Source organism: Lytechinus pictus, chromosome 3 (genome assembly GCF_037042905.1).
Source record: "Lytechinus pictus isolate F3 Inbred chromosome 3, Lp3.0, whole genome shotgun sequence".
Classification (NCBI taxonomy): Eukaryota; Metazoa; Echinodermata; class Echinoidea; order Temnopleuroida; family Toxopneustidae; genus Lytechinus; species Lytechinus pictus.
In genome coordinates, this window is record NC_087247.1 from 37266556 (window position 1) to 37293571 (window position 27016).

General features: G+C 35.1%; 1 protein-coding gene across 5 annotated transcripts; it reads left to right on the forward strand.

The window, feature by feature from the left end:
- Positions 1–392: 392 nt before the first annotated feature.
- Positions 393–24970, forward strand: LOC129257320 (cyclin-D-binding Myb-like transcription factor 1). 5 transcript variants are annotated; one of them, XM_064096959.1, is made up of 15 exons: positions 393–493; positions 3923–4000; positions 4361–4582; positions 5253–5365; positions 5833–5899; positions 6193–6269; positions 6961–7118; positions 8056–8088; positions 8691–8800; positions 9546–9774; positions 10323–10465; positions 11349–11501; positions 14761–14915; positions 15458–15587; positions 22595–24970. In XM_064096959.1, exons 2-15 carry the CDS (start codon positions 3928–3930, stop codon positions 22885–22887), a joined length of 1956 nt encoding a protein of 651 aa, XP_063953029.1. In that variant the 5' UTR covers positions 393–493; positions 3923–3927; the 3' UTR covers positions 22888–24970. The 5 variants fall into 5 exon arrangements, 4 of the variants coding, with proteins under 4 accessions (XP_063953029.1, XP_063953030.1, XP_063953031.1 ...); XR_010293069.1 differs by lacking the exon at positions 22595–24970 and adding an exon at positions 16970–18321 and having other exon boundaries at positions 407–493; positions 15458–16813; XM_064096960.1 differs by lacking the exon at positions 393–493 and adding an exon at positions 690–860.
- The last annotated feature ends 2046 nt before the right edge of the window (positions 24971–27016 follow it).

A 27016-nucleotide genomic window follows, 5' to 3' on the forward strand; every position in this document is an offset into this window, starting at 1 on the left:
TATGTAGTTGATGAAAATGAATCACAGGTAGAATTGCTTCTATTACATTATGTGAAAGTTCCAACATCATTCAAGTGAACCTCAGACTCCGGGAAGTGATCTTGAGAAGATATATATAGACCTATAATAGGCCCTGGAGGGCGGAGGCCCTACCCCCTACCATTTAATAGCAAGGGATAATCAAGGGCGTTATCCCATTGATGAAGTAGATACTACTTGTTCAACTTTTTGGGTATAATTAAGCCCCTCTTAATTTGTTTCGGACAATCTTTTTTTCTGAACCCAAGGACCCAACACCGGGACCCGGCACCGGCACCCGGCGCGGGACCCAACAATTCTCTAAATCAAACGCACTGATCAAAATCATATTGCCGTAGAGGTCGGTTTACTCCACTGTTCAGTTTACTTTTTCAACTTTTGTGCGCCCATGTTGGATTGTCGTCTGGCTCCAAAACCTGAGAGCAATTCTGCAATTATTTTGGTGGAATTCAAGGTAAGCAATTGCTTTTCACGAATATTTTATATTTCAGTCAGTCGCAAAATATACATAGAATATGTATTTGAATAAAATATGAAGGTATATTACGATTTATCTCAACAAATTTATCGCACTTTAAACTCATTCTCTTGCGCTGTCACGTCAAGTTACATCCTGGTCATTGGCATCAGCATCCTGGCATTTCGAGCCCGAAGTTCCCGGACGGTAAACAGGAAGTGTTGTGCAGGTACTCGTGCATCTTGTGCTTTCTTCGGTTCTTCCCGGTGCGGTATGACAAGTGTGTGCGATGGGGCCGGGATGTTTGACAGTGGTAGCCTGGCCTGGAGGCGTCTGGGGAGTTAAGTCATATACTCTACGTATGGTCACTCCCCGAACGCCTGGCGTTGCTACCGTAAGGCTCCCACACACTGCACTGAGTCTGAGGGAAAAGGCAACTATAAAAATGCGCCAAACTGCTAGTTATGACTTAGTCTTAGACCAAAAGCTTCGGTCTCTGTTATGTTGGTTGTTCAGCTGAACTCCGTTGGCTTCACTCACCAAATACAGAGACCGAAGTTCTAGCGCGATCTATACAGGGGACTCAATGGCCATATGTTTATGTGTATTAAGTTTGGATAAAACTGGGCAGTGAAGTTGCGCGACAGCCGAGGTAAGTCACTGTTTTTTGTTCCTTTTAACTTGATTTTCCCTGTTTTTTGGCAATTAATGCCAAGAGGGAATATTAATTTGCATTTCGGTCACGTTAATTTTCAAAAGTTTGATTCATTTAGACCAAAAGCTTCGGTCTCTGTTATGTTGGTTGTTCAGCTGAACTCCGTTGGCTTCACTCACCAAATACAGAGACCGAAGTTCTAGCGCGATCTGTACAGGGGACTCAATGGCCATATGTTTATGTACTTAAGATCGGATAAAACGGGGAAGTGAATTTGCGCGACAGCCGAGGTAAGTCACTGTTTTTGTTCCTTTTAACTTGATTTTTCTCGGTTTTTTGGCAATTGATGCCAAGAGGGAATATTAATTTGCATTTTGGTCGCGTGAATTTTCAAAATTTTTACTCATTAAAGACAAAAATTGAAGAGCCCCGACGGGGGGATTTTGCATTGCAAGTCCCCTAATGGTGGCTGCACGCTAGCGAGCCGTCTGTGTATGAGGAGAAATTCAAAAAAAAATAAAATGTTAAAAAAACTCCTCGAAACAGACGGCTGCCAGCTGTCTAGATTCATTAAGACAAAAATTGAAGAGCCCCGACGGGGGGATTTTGCATTGTTAGTCCCCTAATGGTGGCTGCACGATAGCGAGCCGTCTGTGTATGAGGAGAAATAAAAAAAAAAAAAAATGTTTAAAAACTCCTCAAAACAGACGGCTGCCAGCTGTCTAGTTATGACTAATCTGAGGTTAACACTTCTGTACATGGGTAAAAATATTGGTTGGCAGCGTTTGGCAAAAAATGGATAGTTATGGTTACAAAATGACGAATAAATGACATGAAGTAATAAAAGTAGAAGACAGTTTACTTACACTTGTTGACATCGCCATCTTTGATCCTTTGTTAATGCAACCTAGTTACTACCTCAGGCGATGTTCGTGCAGGCTCCACTCCACTTCACTACCGCTACACTACGCTCCACCTACCCGAACATCGGGACAGTGAACTAGATCGGATATTCCGAGTCATAAAAGGTGGGATGGCAATCATGGTTATCGTAAAAATTAAAGAAAAAAAAATATAAAGAGGGATATGAATGACTTAATATCTTACTTTACACCCGTATTTCACTCCGTGTCCATCCTCCGGTTATCCTCAAAATTGGTGATTTTGGGCCAGTATCTTTTTCCTCGCACGTATTATTCACGGCCGATTTCAAAACATCGCATGCGATCGCGATCGATCAGCATATTTTTCAGAAAGGTGGTAAGCTGATTTTGTAAAGCAAAATTTAGGAGTGATCGAGGAGGGTGCAAAAACGCATCCTTTCTCCATAGAGTCTAGACGCTGTAGTTTAAGCGGTGGTTGTTTGCTCCACCATTACAAGCTCAATGGCTGTCATCCATCTGTGTAGGAGGAGGACCAAAAAAACAATCAGAAAATGTTGAAAAACTCCTTCGAACAGCGGATTTATTAGTCTAACGGCAAACCTGCCCTGTCCTGGTCCAGGCAGTAGCGAAAATTTCCCCTCTACATTTCCCTTTTTCTTTCCATACTAACTGTTACAAAAAGTCTAACTAATTTTTGAATCTTTGGGGCCAATTCGTGATTTCGGGAACCACTCGTCGATTTGTACTTGCGCACTTGTGTACAAACTACAAAGTTAATGGAGATGGAAATAGGGAACCAATTTCATGATAATTTCATCTTGGGCATTAGGCCTATCCTGAAATTGGGAACCACTGTTCAAGCTGATTGATAGCTCAAGTCTATATTTTTATACAATAATTAATAGCCCTTTGACATTACCAGTGGTGTAGTATGGAAATCTAGATTCATAGTAAATATCATAAAAACAATTGTCATTCATATTCCCCCAGAAATTAATTCAGCTTGCAAAGAATTAAACAAAAAAGAGAGAGAATCTGCTCAGAAAAAAATTGTTGTCTGGGTTTATGGCCCAGGGTCAGAGGGTTTAAATTGAACTCACACTTTCACCATAAGCTCAAGGATTATTAAGTTGTTTCACACTGATTCCATGTTGTTAGATTTGTCACAAATTATTTTATAGTTTTTCGATTTGTGTTGATCACTGTATGAAAGGCTTATAATTCATGATGAGTCTAAACAGAATAACGAAGCAAGGAGCATACAGTACAAAGTACAGTAACTTCATATCTTGATTTTTGTTTATGAAGGAGTACATGCCTGAATGATTATATTCGTTTGAGTTAATATATGAATATTTTAAATTTAGTCATTTGTAATGTTCTCTTATCATTTTTTTTAAAATTCATTAATCTCTTCATTTTTTATTAAAATTTTTTCTTATATATTCTTTCTTTTCAATACACTCATATTAATCTTTTCAATTTGATTCTTTAATATTAGCCTATTGTTGCCTATTTCCTTAAACTTTTCAATATTTTTGTATTTTTTATTATCTTTTTCACATTATTTCAATATATTAATTGTTATGCATTAATCTTTTCAGTATGTTACATGCATATTTAAAAAAGATATTTGTCTCTTCATTTGCACAGCATTTATTATGGCATACAATCATTTTCTATATATTCATATATTTCCTATTCAAGAAATAATGTGGAGATTAATTAATAAAAAAGTATTTTTCTGTATACTTGGGTCTTGTCTTTTCTTTCCATTGATGCCCACAATCAATGGTAAACTGCTATGCAAGGGATGTAATGATGTTCATTTCCTACTGTTCTTAATATATAGGTACATCATTCTTAATTTTTTATTCTTTTTTCTAGTTGGAATGGCACTGTTACAGACATTACAGGAAGTTTCAGACAAAGATTGTGATCACACTGGGAGCATTCATATTTACTGTAAGTTTGCATTTACATTTGGTTTTGTTTTTTTATTTTTCTGAAGCTAGAACAATAAGCTACCAAGTATGTTTAGTAAACAATATAAGCAAAAACAAATAATTTTATATTAGAATATTATTTTTTAAAATGTCAACCTTAATTTTTTCCACATAACCCCTGAATCTTAATTTGCGCAGTTGGTCAAACTGAAATGAAATTAAGTGAACTGATAATATAGCATGGAATGTAATGCAGACATGAATCTTGTTTAATTGTCTGTTGGTGACAAAAAAATCCGGAACAAAATTTGTAAGTGTTAATAATGTGTAACGGCCCAAAAGAGGTATTTTTAAACCTTATTTTACTATTCTCATACAGCCAACACACACGAAACCCAAGCTCTGGAGCTTCATGTAGATAGAGACCAGGTGGTTAGTGCCGTGGGCCTCATGCCTTCAACGTCAGGCAATCAGATGGAGATTGGAGTACAGGAATCAGATGTCAGACATATTGGGTTACCGGTTCACTCTGATGATGGCAGCAATATTGATCAATCCTGCATTGTAGTTGTGCCTGTTGAAAGTGTAGAAGATGGCCATGGTATGAAACAAGTTTTTTAAAGGAAGTGTCTAGGTTAAAAGTTTGGTTTACATTTCAGTAATTATGAAATTTATTAATATTTTCCCCCCAAGTTTAGCATACTGGGGTAATAGTATGCAACACGTAGAAACATTGGTTAAGTGCTATGCAATCGAGGTATTATGAATGAAATTTATTATTATTTTTCCTCCAAGTTTAGCATACTGGGGTAATAGTTTACAGCATGTAGAAACATTGTCTAAGTGCTAATAAATGTGCACTTGTTATTATTATTAACTTCCTGGCTGTTTTCTTTTTCTTGAGATAGTGTAGAAATAGAATCTGAGAAACAGGGACATAATATAAAATGAAAGTACTTACAGTAAGCATTATTTCATTAGAAAGTCTATCAAACCAACTGTCACCATATCATCCTACATCTAGATCTAGTACAATTTCATAAACTGAACTTTGTGAAATCATGAAATTGAAGCTGATAAACAAAATCGCCAACACAGATAAGCACATGAAGGAAGTGTATTATTACTGCTTTATTTTGATATGTCAGCAATTACACAATTTCTTTCAGGTACCTTTGGGTTGTCATTTTATTGGCATCTGTACAAACTTCTTTTGTATCGTCACTGGATGACTTTGGATGACTTTGTTTTGTTTTGTTCTTTTGCTCTAGGACATTGTTTAGATAAGGGTTTTCAGCTGAGTGCACCTACTGATGTCCCAGTATCAGGGAGCTCCAATTCTATGGGGATGACTGGGGTAGAACAACGGAAAGAGCCAGAAACAGTAAGATTCAATTAACAATTATTTGATGAATAGATGTACATTTTATTCTTTCATTTTTGACCTATTTCAGTTGGTTGGTCCATTGTAATTATTGCAGATCAAATTACTTTCTCAGTTTTGGGTCAAATGCTTATGAGTCTTGGCACACACATTGCTCTTGAAGTGAAGACTTGAAAGGCACGTAGAGAATCGTTGGTACTGCATTGCCAAGGTAATGGCATATATATGAAATAAATCAGGAAGAAATTTTGCAAAGCAGTACTTCCCAGTTTCTAACAAATACTCATGAGACTTTTCACATACTTTGTACGTGGAGTGGAGATGTGTAAGATATAGCGAGATAAATATTCACCTTCAGTGTCATATCTAATTTAAAAAACAATTTAACATGTACTTTCCCATTCATATTGATATTTGTTAATCTATTAGAGGAATTCATATTTACTTTGTGTATCATTTATTTTCAGCCTTATGATCCTGTGACTCAATCATGGTTTACCACAAAATATTCCAAAGACTCACTGTCAGAACGAGGTATGATGATCATTTTAAATGTTATCAATAAATTTGTGTTTTTGAGTTGTAGGAAATAATGTGATGATTTATTTTAAATTTCTATTTGGAGTTCTAAAGAAAATATGGATTTTCATTTTCATGCTGAGATAATATGTGAGTGATGAAAGATTTGGGGAGAGAGATAGAGTGATTTTTTGGAGGGGGGATATGAATATAAATTTATATTGGTAAAGAGAGTGTAAATTGTTACTGTTATCAGATGATTTGCAAGTCATGGCTAAATCAAATATGATATTGTGGTTAAATTTCAGGTCATAAATGGAAGCAAGGAATGTGGTCAAATGATGAAATTGAGCTCCTTGAAAGGAACATTGAGGAGTATGTCAGAGTAAGTTCAAAGTTGTTAAAACCATTTATTTTACCTCAATTTAAGATTTCATAGTACTATACATGTCAAGAAAAAAGAGTATTTCTTATTGTGCAGTAAGAATTATACCCTGCATAATTGCCAAATTGAGGTTTGAGAAGAGGTAATAAGAATGGTATATTTGCATCTTTTTGAAGTGCAATTTGAATTGATAGTGGTTGTGCAATATAGCAACATCATGATGAAGAAAGGCAGAAGTACAGGGGTAGCTGGTTCATGGAATTATGCAGTGGTGTATCTAATAAAATCAGTATCAGGGGCAAACATATGCTTATATTGGACTCCTTCAACTTTTTGCATTTTTGGTTTCTTAAGTCCAACTTCCGTTCTTTGTTTCCTTTTCTTTATTTATCCCTTATTTGCAAACCCTTGAAAAGTGTCACTGGAACACGTGCTCCCAGCTCCCTAGACATGAAAACATGCATTTTGATGCAAAGCAATATTTATAAAGTACTACAATTTAAATGAATCATTCAATAAAGAGTCATTCATCATGTAGACAGCAGAAAAAGCTTTAGGTTCACATTTTGGCGGTTCAATTTCCAGTCTCTCATAGTTAGAATATGCATTACCAAATGAACAGCTTTATATGAATATGCCACCTGCCCCCCTAAAGCTTCTTTTTAATACATGTTTATATTTTTCTCAACAGGACCATAATCTAAAGGATGCCACTGAGGTCATTTTTAATAATAGCAAGGACAACAGGAAGAATTTTTATCGCAGCATAGCCCAAGGGTTGCAGCGACCCCTCTTTGCTGTTTACCGACGGGTCATTCGGATGTATGATCAGAAAAATCATGTTGGAAGGTACATTACAAATACCTTGAATAACAAAGAAGATGAGTGCTTTTTATGAGAAAACAGAGCCTTTCTGTAGATTTAAAACAATGTTGCTATTGTTGGCATAAATTGGGTAAATTTTCAGGTCTGCGGTCAATACTTTCAACATGTTGCATATCTGGCTTTCCATAAACATTTTATGAAACGACCTAAATAAAGTCAATTAAATTGATTTCAATGAATTTTTTCCCAGTCAAGGAAATTAAGTGGATAAGCTATTAATTTCTTTGCCCACAAAAATCTAACCAAATCCCTTTATATATCTTTTATAGTACGATTTCACAACTGGCAAAAACTTCGAATGTGATATAAAAATAGTAATGGGAATTGAAAATCCTAAATAAAAAAAATCACAATCAAGAAGGTCATGAACCTATTTAGAATTAATGATCAATACATTGTATATTGCACAGGAAATTCTTTGAGAAATGTACTCAAAACAGGTGTGAAATGATGGCAAGTAAAGTGTAATGTACTACATTGGGAATTAAGAAATGTACATGAAATCTGCTTAGAGTTATTTTCTTATTGCAATTTGTAAACAAGGAGGAATTTGTAATTGACAATCAGAAAGGGGGACAGTTTATCAGCTGGTAGCATTTTAATTAGGGATCAAAAGAAAACTTCATTCAGGTAATGTTCCCTGCTATACCAGTAGCAGATAATGAATCTAGAATATTGGTGTAGGGAATAGCCGCCAAGCAATATTTGTACGATCAACAGAAAAGTTGCTTAAGAACTTTCTCTTGTATAAATATCCAAATTGATAAAGATGAATCTACTAATCCAGCTATATGTACTTAAAAATAGTGATATTTGATAAGGACATGTGGATCATTCATATCTATTTATTGTATTCAATAGCTTTCAGCATTCATTTATTTGTTATCTCTTCTTTTTACAGGTACACTCCAGAAGATATTGTAAAACTGAAAGAGTAAGTTTTAAATGTTTCATGCACAAACATCATCTAGTATGTAATTATGAAAATATACTGTGGAGGATTCAAATCAAATGTGCTTTTGATGATAGTGGATAGATTTTTTTTCCTTGCTTTTGTACCCTTTTTTCAATACTTAATGCACTGAATGCCTATTGATTTGTTTATGATGGAATAAATGGTGATTAAATCAAATTCAGTTCAATTTATTTATTTTCATAATATCAATAAAATACATCAAAATTTACAAAGCAATAATTTACACAATAGAATTAGCATGTAACAATTGAGAGTATGAGGGACAAGCAAAAGCCAAGGGCCTATCATAGGTTAGTACCGAAACGATATCAGTAAAATCATTGAGCTGTTCATTACAATAGATAACAAGCATGATGATGATGATGATGATTATGGTTATGATGATAATGATGATGGTGATGATTATAATTATGGTGATGATGATAATGATGATGCTGATGATGATGGTGGTGATGATGACGATGATGATGATGATGATGAAGATATAATCTTTATTGTACACCTACCGGTACTTAGTAATCTTTATAACATATTTCTCCTATACATCATTTTTGTCCCAGGCTAAGAGCCAAGTATGGGAATGACTGGGCTTCCATTGGAGCTGAGATGGGTCGAAGTGCTTCTTCAGTTAAAGATAAATTCAGACTTCTCAAAGATTCTTGCAATAGAGGTAATACATATATTTTTTATTTTGTTTTATTATACTGTATGTCGGGGTATATTTGCTATATTTCACAGTTAAAGCCTTTGTTATCTACAGTCAGTGAACCCCACCATGAAATGCAATCCTTTATGCTGAGTGTTTAATGTTGACAACAACATTGCAGTCTTTGTCAAGCCCAGCGGAACAAACTTTATTGGATGTAATATTTTATCACCTGACATCACAATTAAATATGTAAAACAGAACTTGAACACTTTAAATATGTTCATTTTCTGGTGAGGTTCACTGACTTTTGAACACCACTGTATATATTGCACTTCCCCTTAATGTCAATGTTTTCTATATTTGATTTATTTCTTTTATTATTGATATTCCAATATAAAAATTAACCAATGATTATAATGGTTAGCATCCCAAAGAGGCTGGAATTTTTTAAGTTGAGATGCATCCATACCGAACAAATAATAATAATAAAACACTGATATCAATTACACAGAGCATATATACAAGAAAACAATTACAAAAATAGATAAATAGACTCAAACATGAAAGAGAAGACATACATATTGACTCTATACAGGAATATTCTCTTTCTTGATGTTAAACTGAATATCAACCTTTAGTTATGTTTTTTTCCCATATACTTTGAAAGGCATACAATGCATATTGGAACCACAAAGTTTAGTAATCAACATGGTGGTTGGATAAGCATGATGAAACATTAAGCAGTGAAAATGAATTGTTATTGAAGGTAAATGGACAGCTAGCGAAGAGAAACTGTTGTCTAGTGCTGTATTTGCCCTATCTGGAGCTGAACCTGGTGAGAGTGTGACAACTGGTATCTCTTGGTCCCAGGTAGCTGATAAAGTCGGAACTAGAACAGAGAAACAGTGCAGGGCTAAGTGGCTGAACTACCTCAACTGGAAACAAAAAGGAGGCTCAAAATGGACACTAATGGATGAGCTTACATTGATCAATAGGTAATTAATTAACCTCTAGTCTATTTTTTTTAGAGCAGACTGAGCAGTGATTAGTCTATTGGAGATTGGTTAATTATGCTGAAACATTCATAGACCAAAGACCCCAGCCTGCATATATGCAAGCTTTGTCTCAATCAGGTTAAGATCTTCACAATGGTTCTAATTGTATATTTGAGACAGTTTATTTTTGGATGAATTTAATAGCATTTGTACACCTAAATTCAATAATTATTTCCTGTAAAACGAATGAAATTATACAAATATGAAATGCACTCTGTTTGGTGTTTATAATCCTATAATTCTATTTTATTCAAAATTGATAAAATTTGTTTATACTCTTATCAAATAGCTTTGCAAAATACTAAATACAATTCATAAAAGTTGAACAAACATTCAATGCATCAATAGAGAAATGAAAATTAAATGAGAAATCACATGTGTGATCTTTTCGTATGATTAGGTATTGTCACAAAATGATAGCACTGAATTAAAAACTTGTATGCTGTTGATGATATGTGATAATAAATTTATACCAACTTTCTTTGAAGGGTTGATGAAACAGGAGTTGAAGTAGACACCGATATAGATTGGGAGAATATTGCTAAGAACTGGGAGAGTGTGAGGTCACCTCAGTGGCTTCGATCAAAATGGTGGAATCTGAAGAGGCAGGTTATTGATACAGATTTTAAAAGTAAGCATCTGTAGCACATGTTCATTCTCCAAGAATAAATTTCTGTTTTGTTTTGTTATTCCTTTGGAAAGTGTAAGATACTAAAAATATTCATGTAAATATTCATTTTTAGTAACTGAAAACCAAACGAAACACAACAAGGTTCTGCTCTTTTTTTGGTTATGCCATTGAGGATCCATTGAGGAGTGTTTTGTTCTATATGGTAATGAGGCTTAGGAAATTTATCAAAACTAGGTGCAAAATATAAAAGAAAAAATAGTTGTACAATTAGGTGTTACTGAGTATGTATGGCAAAATGTGTAAAACAAAAAAAGATCTTCTAAGAGTCAGTTGTAAATATTGATTGTATCTATATACTCAAAGATGTATTGTAAACAATTGTGAATTTTCAATGGACATCATTCTATTTGAAAGATATATAAACAGCCATTTGCCATAACAAGAGCACACTTAAATTCTAATTTTCTTTCATAATTCAATGACACTCTATTGCTCAGTTTTAGGAATCTATAGAAATATTGTTTATTTTTTCCCCATTCTTTCAGAGAAGTACTTACATGTGCCAATGTAAACATAGAGTTATAGATAATAAATATCAGCGAGGGCATTTGTAAAAATTACATACATGAGGTACCTTTGGAATTCTCCTAAAAATTTGGAGGCATAGACGAGTGTTTCGACTGTTTTGAAGGAAGTGAGCTAGGGTAATCATACTAATGCCCGAGCAGAATTGTGTTGATTTTAGTTTAGAAGATAGTGATTTGGATCATTGTTGTTTTTCGAAACATCCTCGTCTCAAAACCATGACCAGTAATACATTACTTACATGTATGTTAAGGATCCATTTCCAATAACCAATATGAGATGTATGTTATTCTTCCAGCGTTAATCCAGCACCTGAGATTATTCAACGATAGACGCAGATTCCAAGAAGAGAAACGTAAGGGGGTTATTCCGCCTCTAAAACCGGAAAAGAATCAAACCAAGAATGGAACCTTAATGGTACAAGTCCCTATTCAACTTGGATCATCTTCAGGTAACTATAGCCTGTGTTATTTTGGCCAAGAAATTAATTTCATAAATATCATGTACAAGAACAGAATATTCCAGCAGATAATGGTTAAGAAGCATTTGTCTGTTTTACTCCCAGTACTTTCACGTATCCTGAATCTGTCAATGTCTACTGGTGTTTTCCCAGACAGTCTTAGATCGTCCATTATAACACCGGTTTTCAAGAAGTCTACTCTGGACAAAGATAGTTTAGGTAGTTATAGACCTGTTTCTAACATGCAATTTGTAGGCAAAGTGATTGAAAAGGCTGTTTCCAAACAGGTATCTACTTTTGTTACACAAAATAATTTACTGGAACCAATGCAGTCTGCATATCGTGAGGCACATACAGAGCTGCCAAATAGTACGATTTTGTCGTATTCCGTACGATTTTTCACTTAAAATACGACACTAGGATTTTTACAAATAAAATACGATTTTTTGAAAATATAGCTATGGTAAGGCTCGACATAACAGAAATCCACCTCGGGCAATCATTATTGAAAAATGTTAAGTTTTGGTGGCCCGAATCGGGCAACCAATAATTTTCAAAGTAGCGCAATTTTTCTCCCGATTTTGCACCATTTATCAACTTTATACAGTTCAAATTGCAACCAATTCGTCATGCGCCCTTTTTGTTGATCTACACACAAATACACACACACATGACAGTACATAGGCTTACCGCTCTAGCATACAGTAGCTATTATCCAGCCGGCCGGCTGGCGTGCGTGAGCTTTGCATGAAACCACTGCAGCTACATGTAGCTATCTGTGCGCTATCAGCCTATTCAGACTCGGGGAGCTACGATACGAAATGTTGCTGCTAAGATATCTTCCACAGAACTTTGAAAATCTATTTGCAAGCATTAAAAACAGGAATTATGACCTCTCTTTTGACTCAAAAAGACCGATTTCCAAATGTATTAATACACATAAAAACACATAGGTGAGTACATCACAGTCCCATATGTGCATTTATATGTATGTTGATACTTGGTTTCTTTCGAAGCTGTGTCTTTTCTAGCAAAAAATAAGCAGACAGTTTTTTCCTTTTTGTCTCACCTGCATAGCAGAGTGAGACTATAGGCGCCGCTTTTCCGACGGCGGCGGCGACGACGGCGGCGGCGGCGGCGTCAACACCAAATCTTAACCTGAGGTTAAGTTTTTGAAATGACAGCATAACTTAGAAAGTATATGGACCTAGTTCATGAAACTTGGCCATAAGGTTAATCAAGTATTACTGAACATCCTGCCTGAGTTTCATGTCACATGACTAAGGTCAAAGGTCATTTAGGGTCAATGAACTTAGACCATGTTGGGGGAATCAACATCAAAATCTTAACCTAAGGTTAAGTTTTTGAAATGTCATCATAACTTAGAAAATATATGGACCTAGTTCATGAAACTTATACATAAGGTTAATCAAGTATCACTGAACATCCTGCATGAGTTTCACGTCACATGACCAAGGTCAAATTACAGTGAGCACAACAAAATAATGAGATGTATAGTAGGAAAGTACACGACGGGTATGAATAGGATTTTTTGTCTAAAAATAGGATTTTTTGGGTGAAATAATAGGATTTTTTGTCAAGTGTGGTTGGCAGCTCTGCACATAGCACTGAAACTGAATTGATTAGTCTACAGAATGATATGAATTGTGCAATTGACAATAAGCAAGCTGTTTTCTTATTAATGCTTGACCTCTCATCTGCCTTTGATACGGTAGATCACAAAATCCTTTTGCAAAGGTTGGCTGATGACTTTGGCCTAGGTAACAATGCTATTTCCTGGTTCAAATCGTATCTTAGTAACAGGTCTAGTCGAGTACACATAAAAGGGTCAATTTCAAGTGAGAAACCATTGGAATGGTATACCGCAAGGGTCAATTACCGGGCCTCAGTTGTTTACATACTACATCAGTAATATTGGGAACATCATCAGTTGGCACTCAATTCAGTATCATGTTTATGCCGATGACATTCAGATGTTCACCACTTTTGATCCTACCTAGCCTGGAGATGCAGCCTGCGCGTATTTTTGGATTTCAAAATGTTTGTCTGACATTCAATCGTGGCTTGTTGATAATAAATTGAAATTAAATTCTTGTAAAACAGAGTTCTTTGTTTCTGCATCTCCTGCACACCTTAATCGGTTCCTTGACCTTTCTTTTTCTTTTAATAACATAGATATTCCATTATCTTCAACCATTAAGGATTTAGGAGTTGTTTTTGATAGTGAAATGAAAATGACCGAACATGTAACATACTTGTGTCGCTCTCTCAACTGGCAAATATATAATCTCAATCGCATTAGAAGTTTCCTGGATAAGGACACGTGTCATAATGTTGTTAGGGCTCTTGTGCTCTCCAGGCTCGACTATGGTGGTTGCTTGCTTGGGGGTATTAGTAAACAGGATCTTGGAAGACTTCAACGCCTTCAGAACAAATGTGCACGATTAATCTGTCAAAAACCAAAATGGTGTCATGCTACCCCTCTTCTAAATGAACTACATTGGCTACCTGTTTCTGATAGAATACATTATCGAATACTTGTTCAAACCTATAATCATTTCTTCGTTATTTCAGCAACAAAGATCTAATCTCTTTGTTCTGCAGCTGCTCCTTCCTATGTCATTTCAAAATCCAGAAAACAGGCCGGTTTCAACTCCTTTCAATTTCTTGCCCCCCGTCTTTGGAACAAACTCCCTCCATCTCTTTGAAATCTCTCTTCTCTTGACCTCTTCAAAAACATCTCAAAACACACTTATATAACCATAAACCTTAACTTGTCTTATGCAATCAACAGCGCTTTGTATCCTCTAGAAAAAGCGCTATATAAATCCAATTATTATTATTATTATTATTAATTACATTGGATCAGCAGACACACGTTCAATATCCAAGCAAGATTCATGTACATAAATAAAGACAATATCATATGAAAACCCATAATTGAAAGTCAAAAGAACCCAAAATGATGATAATGATGATGAAATTGATAGTGGTAATGACAATAATGATGATGAAGAAGAAGAAGGTGTGATGATGATGATGATGATGATAATGAAGAAGAAGCAGATGATGATGAAAGAATCGGGGCTTTCTATAAATGTCTCATAGATTTAAACATTTTGTCAGAATATCAAATCCAAAAATTCGATTGAAATTCAATATTAATGGAAACCGTTATTTTGATTGGCTTTATTGAAGTAAAATGGTTTGGGTTTAATATTATCATTAGGTGATGGAATGGATGATGGCTCAGGACTTCAACCATTAATACTACGTCAATCAGCCCTTGCCCATTTACCAGGTACAAGTTCTCTCTTTATGAGTGAGGGTATGACTACCGTACACTCTGATAATCATATCATCATACAAGTCACTGGTGTACAGGTAAGTAGTATCATGTATAGAGGTGTTGCAACGGGGTTACGAATGATTAAAAAAAAACATTTGAATCGGAATAGAATTCCAAAAACAAAAAGATCTAAATGTCAAGAATGTTATTTGTGGCCTGTTCATGGTTGACTTGAAAATCAAAGCAAATATGATGAAAATGTGGGTACTGATACACAGGATAGAATACAAACTGCGATACAGCTAGTGCATTGTTTTTTTGCTCTCTGGTCCGTGATTGAGTTCGTACAGGTGTGTATCGATCAGATGTAATGGGACAGACCTTTCAATTTTTTTTCGATGGTGGTGTGACTCGGGTTTGAACCTTTCATTTTTTCCAAACTCCCCTCAAATAGTTTCAAATTCAGGTGCATGCCATAACGCTTAAAGTCTGCTCTCATGCTTTAAATGGTCAAGAAAACTATTGTAACTTATTTCAAAACAATTTGTAATTGGTAAAGTAGATTAGTATCATATTTGGCTTTTCAATCTGAATAAGGTATCATCAAATACTCAGAATTCCTGTGTTTTTCCCCCAGGGGCATGACGGAGAGGTTGAAGGAACAGATGGAAACACAAGGCAGATCATTATCACAGCACGACAGCCTCGGCAAACAGTGCCCTCTCTAGGTCAAGATATTTCAACTGACATACACCAAACAAGTACAGGTAAGCTTGGTGTATTATGTCCATGTCAATGTTAGGAGATTGATAAACCAAGAGAGAAAACTTATCAAATTGCAATTAAGCATTTTGTTAAGCAATATGAAATAGAAATAGGTGGCAATTTCTCATGCAAGGTGAATTTTGATTGTACTTTGTAATATTTTAAACCAAATTGTCCTTGCTCATAACTTTATTTTATCACAGGTGATACCAGTATGTGTATTATGAAGTAAAATGATATTCAGAAATCTATTAATAAAAAAAATAAGCCCGCAAGTTTAGATAGAGTATGCAAAACTGATGGGATAAAATCTATTTTTATTGAGAAAATAACTTTTCATGATAAAAATGTTATACAATGCCTGTTGAAAAGCAATTTTCAAACTTTCCCCATATTTCATACAAATCTGTATCTATACCCCAACAAGGGGACCACATTTTATATTTTTGCTCCAATAACTTTTGATGCAATACTTCTCAAAATTTATGAAATACATCTGGAGTATAAGAAAAGTTCTTCTGCACATACTGTGCTCGTTTTTATTACATCAGTATTTTTCGTTATAGATTAAGAAAAATAAAAATGTATTTCTGAAATCCTTGGAATTGCAACATGTTTGAAACATGAAAATTGTTTGCTTGCACAAATTCTACTCTATTGGTATTGATATATGTAAATAAAAGCCCATGGAATGGGATCATATATTTTAAAGCCAGGAGGCACTCTCTTGCAGGTTATATTTGGAATTGAATAGCTCCCCCTGTTGTTAAGCTGCATAAAATCAGTGATTTTCCTAATCAAGATGTTTTTCATGTGTACATGTATGTGTTTGTTTGTGTAATGTCGATTCAAGTAGATAATTGTTTTGAAAAACAGGAAGAATTGCTTATTATCGCCCCCTCCCCTTTTTTGGTATTAAAGCTGCACTGTGTAGTAAGGGAAAAGTATAAACAGAGCCAATCTGACCTTTGCAGTAGATTAAGCGTCTTTTCTGGAGTTTTTCCCCCAAATACAATTACATTTATATGCTTTGTATTTCAGTAAAAAAAAGAAGAGGTTTTGACAAAATATATGAGAGCTCATCAGCAGTGTCATCATTTGATCATTAAATGGACATAGTTATGTCTTTAAAATCAAAGGAAGCGATAATGTTTTTCTTCAGTACCTTTTTAACAAAATTAATTTCCATGGCTTTGCTGCATGCTGGATTTGATAGGGGATTTCCCAGGTCCCATATTCTTTTGTCAATCCAGAAATTAATTTCCATGGCTTTGCTGCATGCTGGATTTGATAGGGGATTTCCCAGGTCCCATATTCTTTTGTCAATCCAGAAATTAATTTCCATGGCTTTGCTGCATGCTGGATTTGATAGGGGATTTCCCAGGTCCCATATTCTTTTGTCAATCCAGAAATAAGTAGATTCTAATGAAGACACACCACCTTAAAGCCAGTGTTAAATTTAGCACAGACTTTGTGAAGGTACCTTCCATTTTTTTTTCATTTATTATGAAATGACTTCTTCACTAGATACCCGAGAGTGAAACACATTTAGTCATTTCTGCAAGATCTGTGGACTCATCAAAAATCACATGGCCATATCTAATTTAAGACCTAGACATCGCATGTCACTGTCATACCGATAAAAATATTGCTTAAGGTTTTATATTCAATATTGTGTAGGAGATATTGATCTTTTCAGCTGCATGTGATTTAAATCATGACACAACCACATTCTGTGACTACATTGTTTGAGTAGAATCCTGTGGGGGTGTGATTATCATTAGTCGACTTCCATAATAATGCAAAGGATGGCAAAGAATGAGTGTGCAGTCCTACTTGGATTTCCTCATATTGCTTCAGATTGAGCTACTTAAATGCAAAGTGATGGATGAAAACTTGTGAGTCAGAAGCTACTGTGTGGATGTGGGAGCAGGAGACTATTGCTGATTGTCAACATCATCTTTTACCCCCTTTATTTACAAATTGGGAGTCATTAAATCAAGAACATTCCAACAAACTAACTTTGCTACTGAGATTACCAGATCAAAAACTCTTTATGGAAACCTTGATCTTTGATTTGCTGTTTAGCCTCATACCTATGGTAGAAATAGGCCTGTGGTATGGTAGTAATAGGCCATTAGGCTTATGGCAAATTTACTGTAAGTTCATGTATAAGAATTTTTCTTATTGAAGAGGCTTTTCTTCTGATTTAACCTTGATTAGATCATATTTGCAAAATCTTGTTTGGGTTCGTTGGTGTTATTGACATGACAAGAATAACGGTAACTTTTTCTTTTGTAGAGGAGTAGAGATAATTCTTGGTTATAAACAACTCATCTTAATTTTGATTTTACAACTATTTTGTAAAATCAAGAACAATATATCTGCAAATGTTCAGTCAAGTTGTCCTTATTTGGTTCCAGGAGAACACTGCCATTTCACACCAGTGTACATCTAGACTACTTTTATGAACCTTCCTGAATTGGTTAGGTCATTTGAATTGGTATATAATTTATGATTCACATTTCATTCACAAGAGAGAAGAATGGCATTGTAAATATTCATTGATTGAAAATAATTCATCTAATAGGGTCCATGTACATTATGTGATTAAATTATCCAAGATAAGATAAAATGCTGATAAAATCTTTTATTTTCTAAATTTGTGGGTGGGGAGGGGAGGAGTGGGTAGAGAGAGAGAGAGGGGGGGGGAGGCATGGAGGTAGGGAGGGAGGTAAAAAGGGAAGGGAAAGAAGAAAGAAATATGGCACTTTGTTATAGGGAAACAGAGAAAGGAAGATTAGGGATGTGGTGGAGATACAGTGTATATGTGAAGACAGATTAGAAGGTTTTGTAGTCCTTAAATAAAATACACACTGAGATGCTTTATTCTGATCAAAATTTTATATTTAAAATGATGAATCATCGTCATGTCATATCCTGTGGCTCTCTCACATCCAACATTTTTCCTTTCATAGCTATCACCAATCATGTTAAAAAAGATAATTAACATTTTGTTATATTACCCTCTGACTCCAATATGAAATTCTAAAAAAAAAAAATAAATGGTCAGGGTATATAAAGTGAGCCGACTCATTTAGAATGTATGGTGTTTTCTAGACCTGTAGCTTGAGGAATGTCACCAAGCATTATCCTCTAGAAACCTTGCGTGTGAAACCACATGTGTTCAATCATGTCACTCATGCTCTGCGTCGACAGTGCAGAACATTTCTTGGACTTGTTTAGTGTCACGTTCAATGTTTTAATTCTGTTTCATTTGATATGCCTTGTTTCAAGAGTTAAAGGTGTAAACGCATGAGAGATGTGTAGGTGAGATACTATTGTGTGTTTTTGATAGCTTTTTCTTTGACAGCAAAAATAATTGTTTTATTGTATTGCACAATGCACATTTATTTAAATCTTACTTGGATGCTTCATAAATGATAATGTACAAATAAACCGCATGTGACCTTCATCTCCCTGGATGTATTATCAAAAGGAATTTCTCCAAGTGTTCAGTCAGAACTGTAGAAATACAAGAAAATGAAATAATGTCAAGGTCTCTTCATCCACCTACATGTACACTTGTTCTTGTGCTGAATACAACAGGAAATCATGTTGTTTTTCTATCTTACGGATTACCAGAGATCTCATGCGATTCATAGTAACCCGTATGCAGGAGGTTGCTACTATCTTTAAAGTTTGGTTGCAAAGTTCTCAAATGTTTATGCGTATCAGGTGCTAAATTTAATTGAATGATGAGCTGTCGTATCGTGCCATACTGTCCTTTCAAATTCAATCAAATGTTGGTGCTTCATGCATATGAATCATTAACTGTAATTAGATTAGGAACTAATGCTTGAGGCTTAAATTCTTTGTCTTGTATTGTTGCCAGTACATGAACATGACCAATGTGACACAGTGTTTAGAATCAAAAGTGTTTTTTATGTTCTTGTCATCTGGTCATTGACAAATTCTCTTTTTTATTTTAAGATTACATGTATAAATGTTCAGATGTTGGTTGATGAATCAATGTATTGTTATTGGTAAGATAGGGACAGTGATTTTCCGCGATCGCGGAAAACGGACGGAATTCACGGAATCGGCCTTTTGAAACGGAAAGTGGCTTTTCAAACGGAAAACATGTTTTTTTCTCAAAATGCACAAAATAGCAACAGAAATTAATCCCAAATCCTCAGCAAAATACGAAGATCAACTGAAAAAAACACGATCTCACTTTGCAACAACAATCATGACAATCAACACATCGTAACTATACACTCGAGCCCCTCCATCACTCGATCGTATCTAAATTAGTTTACACTCACGTCCGCATATAAGGCAAAATAAGGCCGTGTGTTGCTGCCCTCTGCGTTTGGTCATGATATAATGATCACGGTGATTCAACAAATCCAAAATGGCGGATAGGCGGAAGTCGTCGACTGCTCAAAACGATGTCAGAAAAGTCCCCATATCAGCGATAAAATCCCATTTAACCATGAAATAATGCTAATAATATGAAAGATGGGAATGTATTCATGTTGATTATGTTTCTCTAAATAGTTTTTGAGCTCGAATCTCTTCGATTAAAATAGATTTTAAAACGATGTTAGTACATTGGTAGATGCAAATTTTGATCAGCGCTATCATTTTGACATCGCTTCTCATTGCGTATTGGTTTTCTATGTAAACGGAATTGTCACTTTTTCATGTACACAAAGTCTATGGGGAAACGGAATTTCTGTTTTCAGACATGCTGAAACGGAATTTGAGATTTTCTGAAACGGAAAAGGCAATTTTTAGAAACGGAAAATCACTGTCCCTAGTAAGATGAAAAGTATGGAAAGCTCTCCAGATTTAAGACTCCACTGAATAAAAAAACAATACAAAACAAAAATAAACATAACATTTATTAACACATATATATGAATAAGTACACTTCCAGAGTACTAAATGTAGGTCGGGCCTGTTGTTTTAAAGCTTCCATTAATGTATCCATTCAGAGAATGAATATCATTCTACTCAATTATAGTTTATTATATTTCAGTTACGAAATAAAAGAACAAAATTTGTGTATTGATAATTAACAATAATAAGGCATTTAATAGCAATGAGCAGAAGTAGGTACATGTTGTAAAGGTACAGGTATGAACTTGAAAATACAGAAGTGTTTCCGATGACATGATATTTGGGAAGGGCTCCTTTTCATTAAAGAGGTCCCATGGTTGAGGTTATTAATTATCAAGAATAGATATGGTAGCAAGAATTTCTCTTGAATCGGATGTGCAATCCTTTAATCCACTTGGGAGCCAATGGACCTTACATTAATTTGGAATCATCACCTTTCGGTATTAGAGGGATAAACTTGGGGGAAATTCATTAAACATGCACAATAATTCAAATTTCCTCTCCTTGCATGTATGTCATTCATGTTCATCAGTAGCCTGCTGAGAGTTTGTCGGGTCGTACACATTTTGATCTACCAGGTCTTATCTCGTCAGGACTTCTTCCTATTGACCTCTATGTGTCAGGGTATCACAGTAGCATGTCAGGTGGATAGCATGCTTTCTGCTCAAAATAGAAAAAAAATGTTATACTAGAGCCACATTCCTCTAGTTTTTTTTAAATACCTTGTCATGTGGATATTCTTGTATTTCACCAAAGCTATTTTTAGGCTCCATGGCCGTGTACAAGTGTACGTGTACCTGTCATGTCATTGGGTGCATTTAATCATCAAAGGAAAATATTAATTTGCTTTATTGATCTGGAATTTAAAGTTTAAATACAGTCCATGCAGTCATTTGTAGCTGAAAACAAAGTCCCCTATAAAACAAAGTTCATTCTTTAGTACTTGTTGGCATGCAGTTGTTTTCTTACAGTAAACTAGCTGACAATGTTTTAATATATACCTGTGTCAATTTGAATTTGTCCATTAAGTCCCGATGTCTGTGTTTTTCAGTGGTTTTCTTTGAATCACCACAAGATCGATAGTGGTCATGAAGAAGTGGTTTCTCATTACAATAGATACCGTAAGGGCACTAGTATTCAACCCGTTTGGAGAGTTTCCTCAAATATATAGAAATATAGAATTTACCTGAATTTCAGACCCGTTTTATTTCCAAGAGCAAATGCTGGTTATTTTTTTTCCGTTATTTTTTTCTTCAACCAGTTGACTGTGTGCGCGGGCGATCGAATTATACGGCGACGGATTTTGGTACTAGTATTCAACCCGTCGGCACTAGTATTCAACCTAGCGATGAAAGATGGCCCTGTCTCTCAATCTGCCCTTGTCCCATCCGACTATGGACTAGACCATTTGAGATGAGACCAAACAGGGAATTAATCAAAGCCAGAGACTTACATAGATCTAGATCTAATTTAGCAATCTAAACCCTTTTGAGATTTGCTATCAATCCTCACTAGGTTGAATACTAGTACCATTCAGTGCAAAGGCCATCGCCGCATATTTCGATCCTCCGCGCATACAGTCGACAGATTGACAAAGAAAATATCGACAACAGATTACCCTGGAAATAACAAAGGTGTGAAATTAAGATAAATTCCCTATTTCTAAATATTTTGGGGAATATGTCAAAATCTTTGAATTATGCCGGGTTGAATACTAGTACCCATACGGTATGTTTGTTAGCTATATATTGCTCATGTGAATACTGTGAATACATAAGTTTACCTTAACATTAGTTTGAAATCTAAGCTTTAATAAAATAAATTTAACTTACAGACAAGAGTAAAAAAAAAAAGTCATCGGATCTTGTCTAAAACCAAATATTCAATTTTCTTTGTGAATGGTAGGCCTACTGTGTGAACTATATCAGTAGAACTGCATTTTGCACCTGCATACTTGATATTTTATTAAATTATTTTTAGGATTTTAACTTTTCAACACACCTTGGTTGTGTGTCTATGTTATATCTACCCTCAAATCAAAGTAAAAGAGAGAGAAAAACAGTCTCTAGGTACACACTCATATTTTACTCTTTTTTTCCAGAGCTGTCATCGGGTGATGCATCAGCTATGGTAAACTCAGGTGATGATTTACATTCCAGTAATGATCACATGACTACAAGCATTGGCCAATCACAAGTGACTGTTGGAGAGGAACATCAAATCAGCAATGAGGCTCAGTTGATAGGTACTGATGCAGTATTACCACAACAGGTAAGATTTCAGTTTAAAGAGCATCATTATCATCATGACATCATTATTATCATCATCATCATCATCATCATCATGACCACCGTCATCATCATCATCATCATCAGCTCAGTAGATAGGTACTGATGCAGTATTACCACAACAGGTAAGATTTTAGTTCAAAGAGCATCATCATAACATCATCATCATCGTCATCATCATCGTTATCATCATCATCATCATGACCACCATTATCAGCTCAGTAGATAGGTGGTAGCCTACTGATGCAGTATTACCACAACAGATAAGATTTTAGTCTAAAGAGCATCATCGTCGTCGTCATCAACCACCATCATCATCAACATCATGATATAAAATAAAAGATAAAATTATAAAATGAAAAAGTTGAGATGGCAGATTGTGGAATGAACAAGGTTGACCCGGTAGGGAAAGGGATTACTTGCTTAGAAAGGGAAAATAAGATTTTGACAAGGCCTATTGATATGGTGTGCCACCATCGATTTCCTTGTGCTTGTGAAGTTGGCTTCCCAAGGGAGTCCCGGTTGGACAGGGCAGAGTCAGGATTAGAGAGATAGACGTGATTGCTGTGGACAGTGTTGGACTGTCTATGTAGCCCTTGTCAGAATCACTTGGATATCTGGATGTAGCAAGATGAATATTTGCATTACCAATACTCAAAGTGACATCCTTCGGTTTGTTTCCTTCCTTATCTCCTATCTCCTTATCTTTTAATTCACCATTCAGGAATTGATTCTTGCCTGTAGTGGAAAATATAGAATATTGTGCATCACAAATTTTATCAACGTTGCGATTAGTGTTGATAGGGAGGGTCTATATCAAGTGAGGGAGAATGGGGTATGAAAAGAAGGAAAAGGAATGTCTGATAATGTGCATGGAGAGACTATTAGGGATCCCAAATCAGCTATAACTCATAATTATTCATAAATTTGCATTAGACTGCTTGTTCAACTTCATCCAATTAAGTTTGATTTGCTATAAAAATAGATGGTCTATCACTTTTAATGTTGCTATTCATTTTTACAATTGATTGGAAATAACCTTATTGCAACACTCTTCAAGAAATTGCAGGGGACAGGAACACTGATATAATAGAAGGGAAACCAACTGACTACTGAGGTAGAGATGTTGATAGATTTAGAGAAGAAAGAGAAACAAAATAACTTGTAAGACAGGAGACAGAGATGAGAGATAAGTCCCATTCATTCATCGGCTAATCATCGATGATAAAGAGTTAACTACAAGCTTTGTTCACATGACACCTTATTCTTAAATTAAACTTAAATGGAGTCCCTCAAGATTAAATCATGGATTTAATCACAGTAGTACTAGGTACTAGTACAAGGTTTAGGGTGCACTAACTTTGAGCTTGTTGATAATCATGTCCACAAGACTAACAACCATGATTGGGGAATCCCTGTAGCATTTGGAAGGAGTATGAAACCATAACAAGGTAGTTCCATAGTTCTTTTTTTTTTAAACATAAAGATTGCTAACTTTGAATGTGTCTACATGGGGCTAAACTATGAGTTAATCATCAAAGTATAAATTTTTATGATAATACCTAGTTTAGTGACATAATGTGAAACTAATTATCATTGAAGGCGAAGAGACAGCGATCAACCCAAAGAAACCCCTATGAATGAGAGAATAAAACATACGCTCATAACAAAAGAGATTGAGAGTCAGCTGTGTGGATTTAAAGAAGGGAGAAAACAGGAGACAAAGATGAAATGTAAGTGGAGAGATGACCGCTCAACTTAAACTCTCAGAATAAATGGGAAAATGATATGAGGTTGGTGAAAAGAACAGACGCTGAGCAGATACAGATAGAGATGTGGAAGAGATGACGGGCAAACTGACCGAAGAGAAGAGATAGATTCAGATTAATTTAGAGAAAGAGGAAAAACAATTCGGAGACAAGAGACAAAGATGAAGAATAAGGGAAAAGATGGCCGATCAAGTTGATACCTGTCATTTTGATTATCAGAGGTGATTGGCAAAATTGATAGAAGACTCAGCGAATCCAACAACAAAATTGGCACTCAGGTAGTTGACCGAAGGATAAGATGTCCTACTAATAGCCACACCTGTCTGGATAACATCATCATCACAAGAAAACAGATGGTCTACATCCTAACTACTTGAGAAAAACCCTGTTGCTAGGAGACTGAATATGGTCTCCATCTTTTTAAAATAAAAACCAAAACAACAACAAAAAACATGTTTACTCTGTTTTTTTTTAGGAGTAATATATTTTGCTCTACAGATTTAATATATTTTCTTCCAAATATGTAAAATAGTCTTATTTCCTCGGCCTGCATACCTCTTAAAGCATGAATAAAAATTGATTCTTATAAAAGATCGTGATCTATTCAATAACAATCATGCAGTGAATGAATATCAGTTATTTGTGTGAGTAAATGAGATTTAAAGAAAATTTGTTTGAGACATTATTTTATAAAAATAACGTGAAATTTTGATATTGTAGACTACGGAAGATTGTTGATGATTACCTTATTGCTTTGAAAAATAAAAGTTTTATTCGAAGGTGCATTTCTTAGATAGGGTAATTGTCTGAGCTACCTAATCCATAATGTTTTTTCTCTCCAGGTTTAATCCTCTGAGGGAATACATTCACACTGTGAACTACTACAATTATTGAGTCACTGCGTTTTAACACTGGCAGTTGATTCCCTATTTCCTTAAAACTGAGTACCCTCCAAAAAAAAAATGTGTGCGTGATGTCTGCGCTGTCATGTTCTTTGGGCAATTATATGTGCTATCTTTAGTTATTAGACTCACTGTCTACACGCACAGTAAGGGGACATTGAGAAATCAAGTCTTACATGCTCAGGAGGTTTAAGAATGGTTAATGCCCGTAAGGTGAAGGAGCTTGCTACTGTTACCGTGATGTGATGTTAAAGGCAGGTAGTAACTACATCCAGGATTTCAAATTAAACTAACTTTCAGCTAATGTTGTAATTAGATTGCAAACATTCAGGTCAAACAAGAGATATCTGAGCTTAATGCAGACCAAAAATTCATTCGTGTTTTAAGATATTTATTATAGAAAATTCATGTGTCAGTAGTATACCACAATACTGTAAAGATTTTCTGGGTTGGTATAGCTCTTCATATGTTGCAACTACTGTTCCAGCAAACATGCTATTGCTATGCCTGCTGGATGTTCTCAGGTATTATGAATTGCAAACCTTGATTAGTTTTAGGTACATATTTTTTTTATTTAATCTTTTTAAGTGTCCTTGATCATACACTGGGGAAAGATTCATTATACTTCTCAATCCATTAGTAGGAAAATTGCTTGCTTTTGACAATATTAAAGGCCCTGTTACATCGTTCCGTGCAAGCCTTGCTCGTGACTTGCGGATAACTATTTTTGCTACCCGCAGGTCACCTGCATTGACAGTATCTCAGACGCATATTGCCCGCAGGAGCGCACGCAAGTCTGATTTGTCGGCAGAAAAGTTTTGAAAATGCTCAAAACAATATTCTGCAATATTCTGCAGGTTCCACGCAGAACACCAGTAAGAGACCCGCAAGTTACACACAGTTAACCCGCTTGAAGTATGCAGTACTGTAGAAATGTTTTGATTTGAAATTTAGTACATTTAAGTGATTGCAATTTATTTATTTTTCTTTCCTGAGAATGTTCATGAAGTTTCAGCCTTTTATACTTAAAATCCACTTTAGATGCACTTGATGTTGGAATGTCATGGGAGTCTCTGACAAGCTTTCAGTTGTCAAGAACTACCCTTTTTTTGCATATAAGCATAATATTGGAATAAGTTGGTAAGAGTAAACAAGTCATTTGTTTTTATATTTTTTTTTAGATCTAGAGGTCAGATATAGGACTTCTCAGGATCCGTCATCCTTTGCATTTTGTTTTAAAAATTGCATCAAATTGTATGCTGCAAAATATAAATTCATACATATACTTGTTTATCAGATATGAGCCAAAGTAAATGAAAGTGCATATACCTACAATTCAGTTTGATCAATCTTTAGAATCAGGGCTATGCCTCCCCTCAATGGTAAGATATGGCCGAAAACCTGATAGTGATACAAAATAAATTAATTTCACAAATTATGATTTAAGATACTGACTGGAAAGTAATAACAGGATGTAATGTATTTATAAATAATATTTTTACTGTGTTTATTTATTCAACATTTTAGAATAATTATAACTCTTGAGTACACTGTAGGATATTTG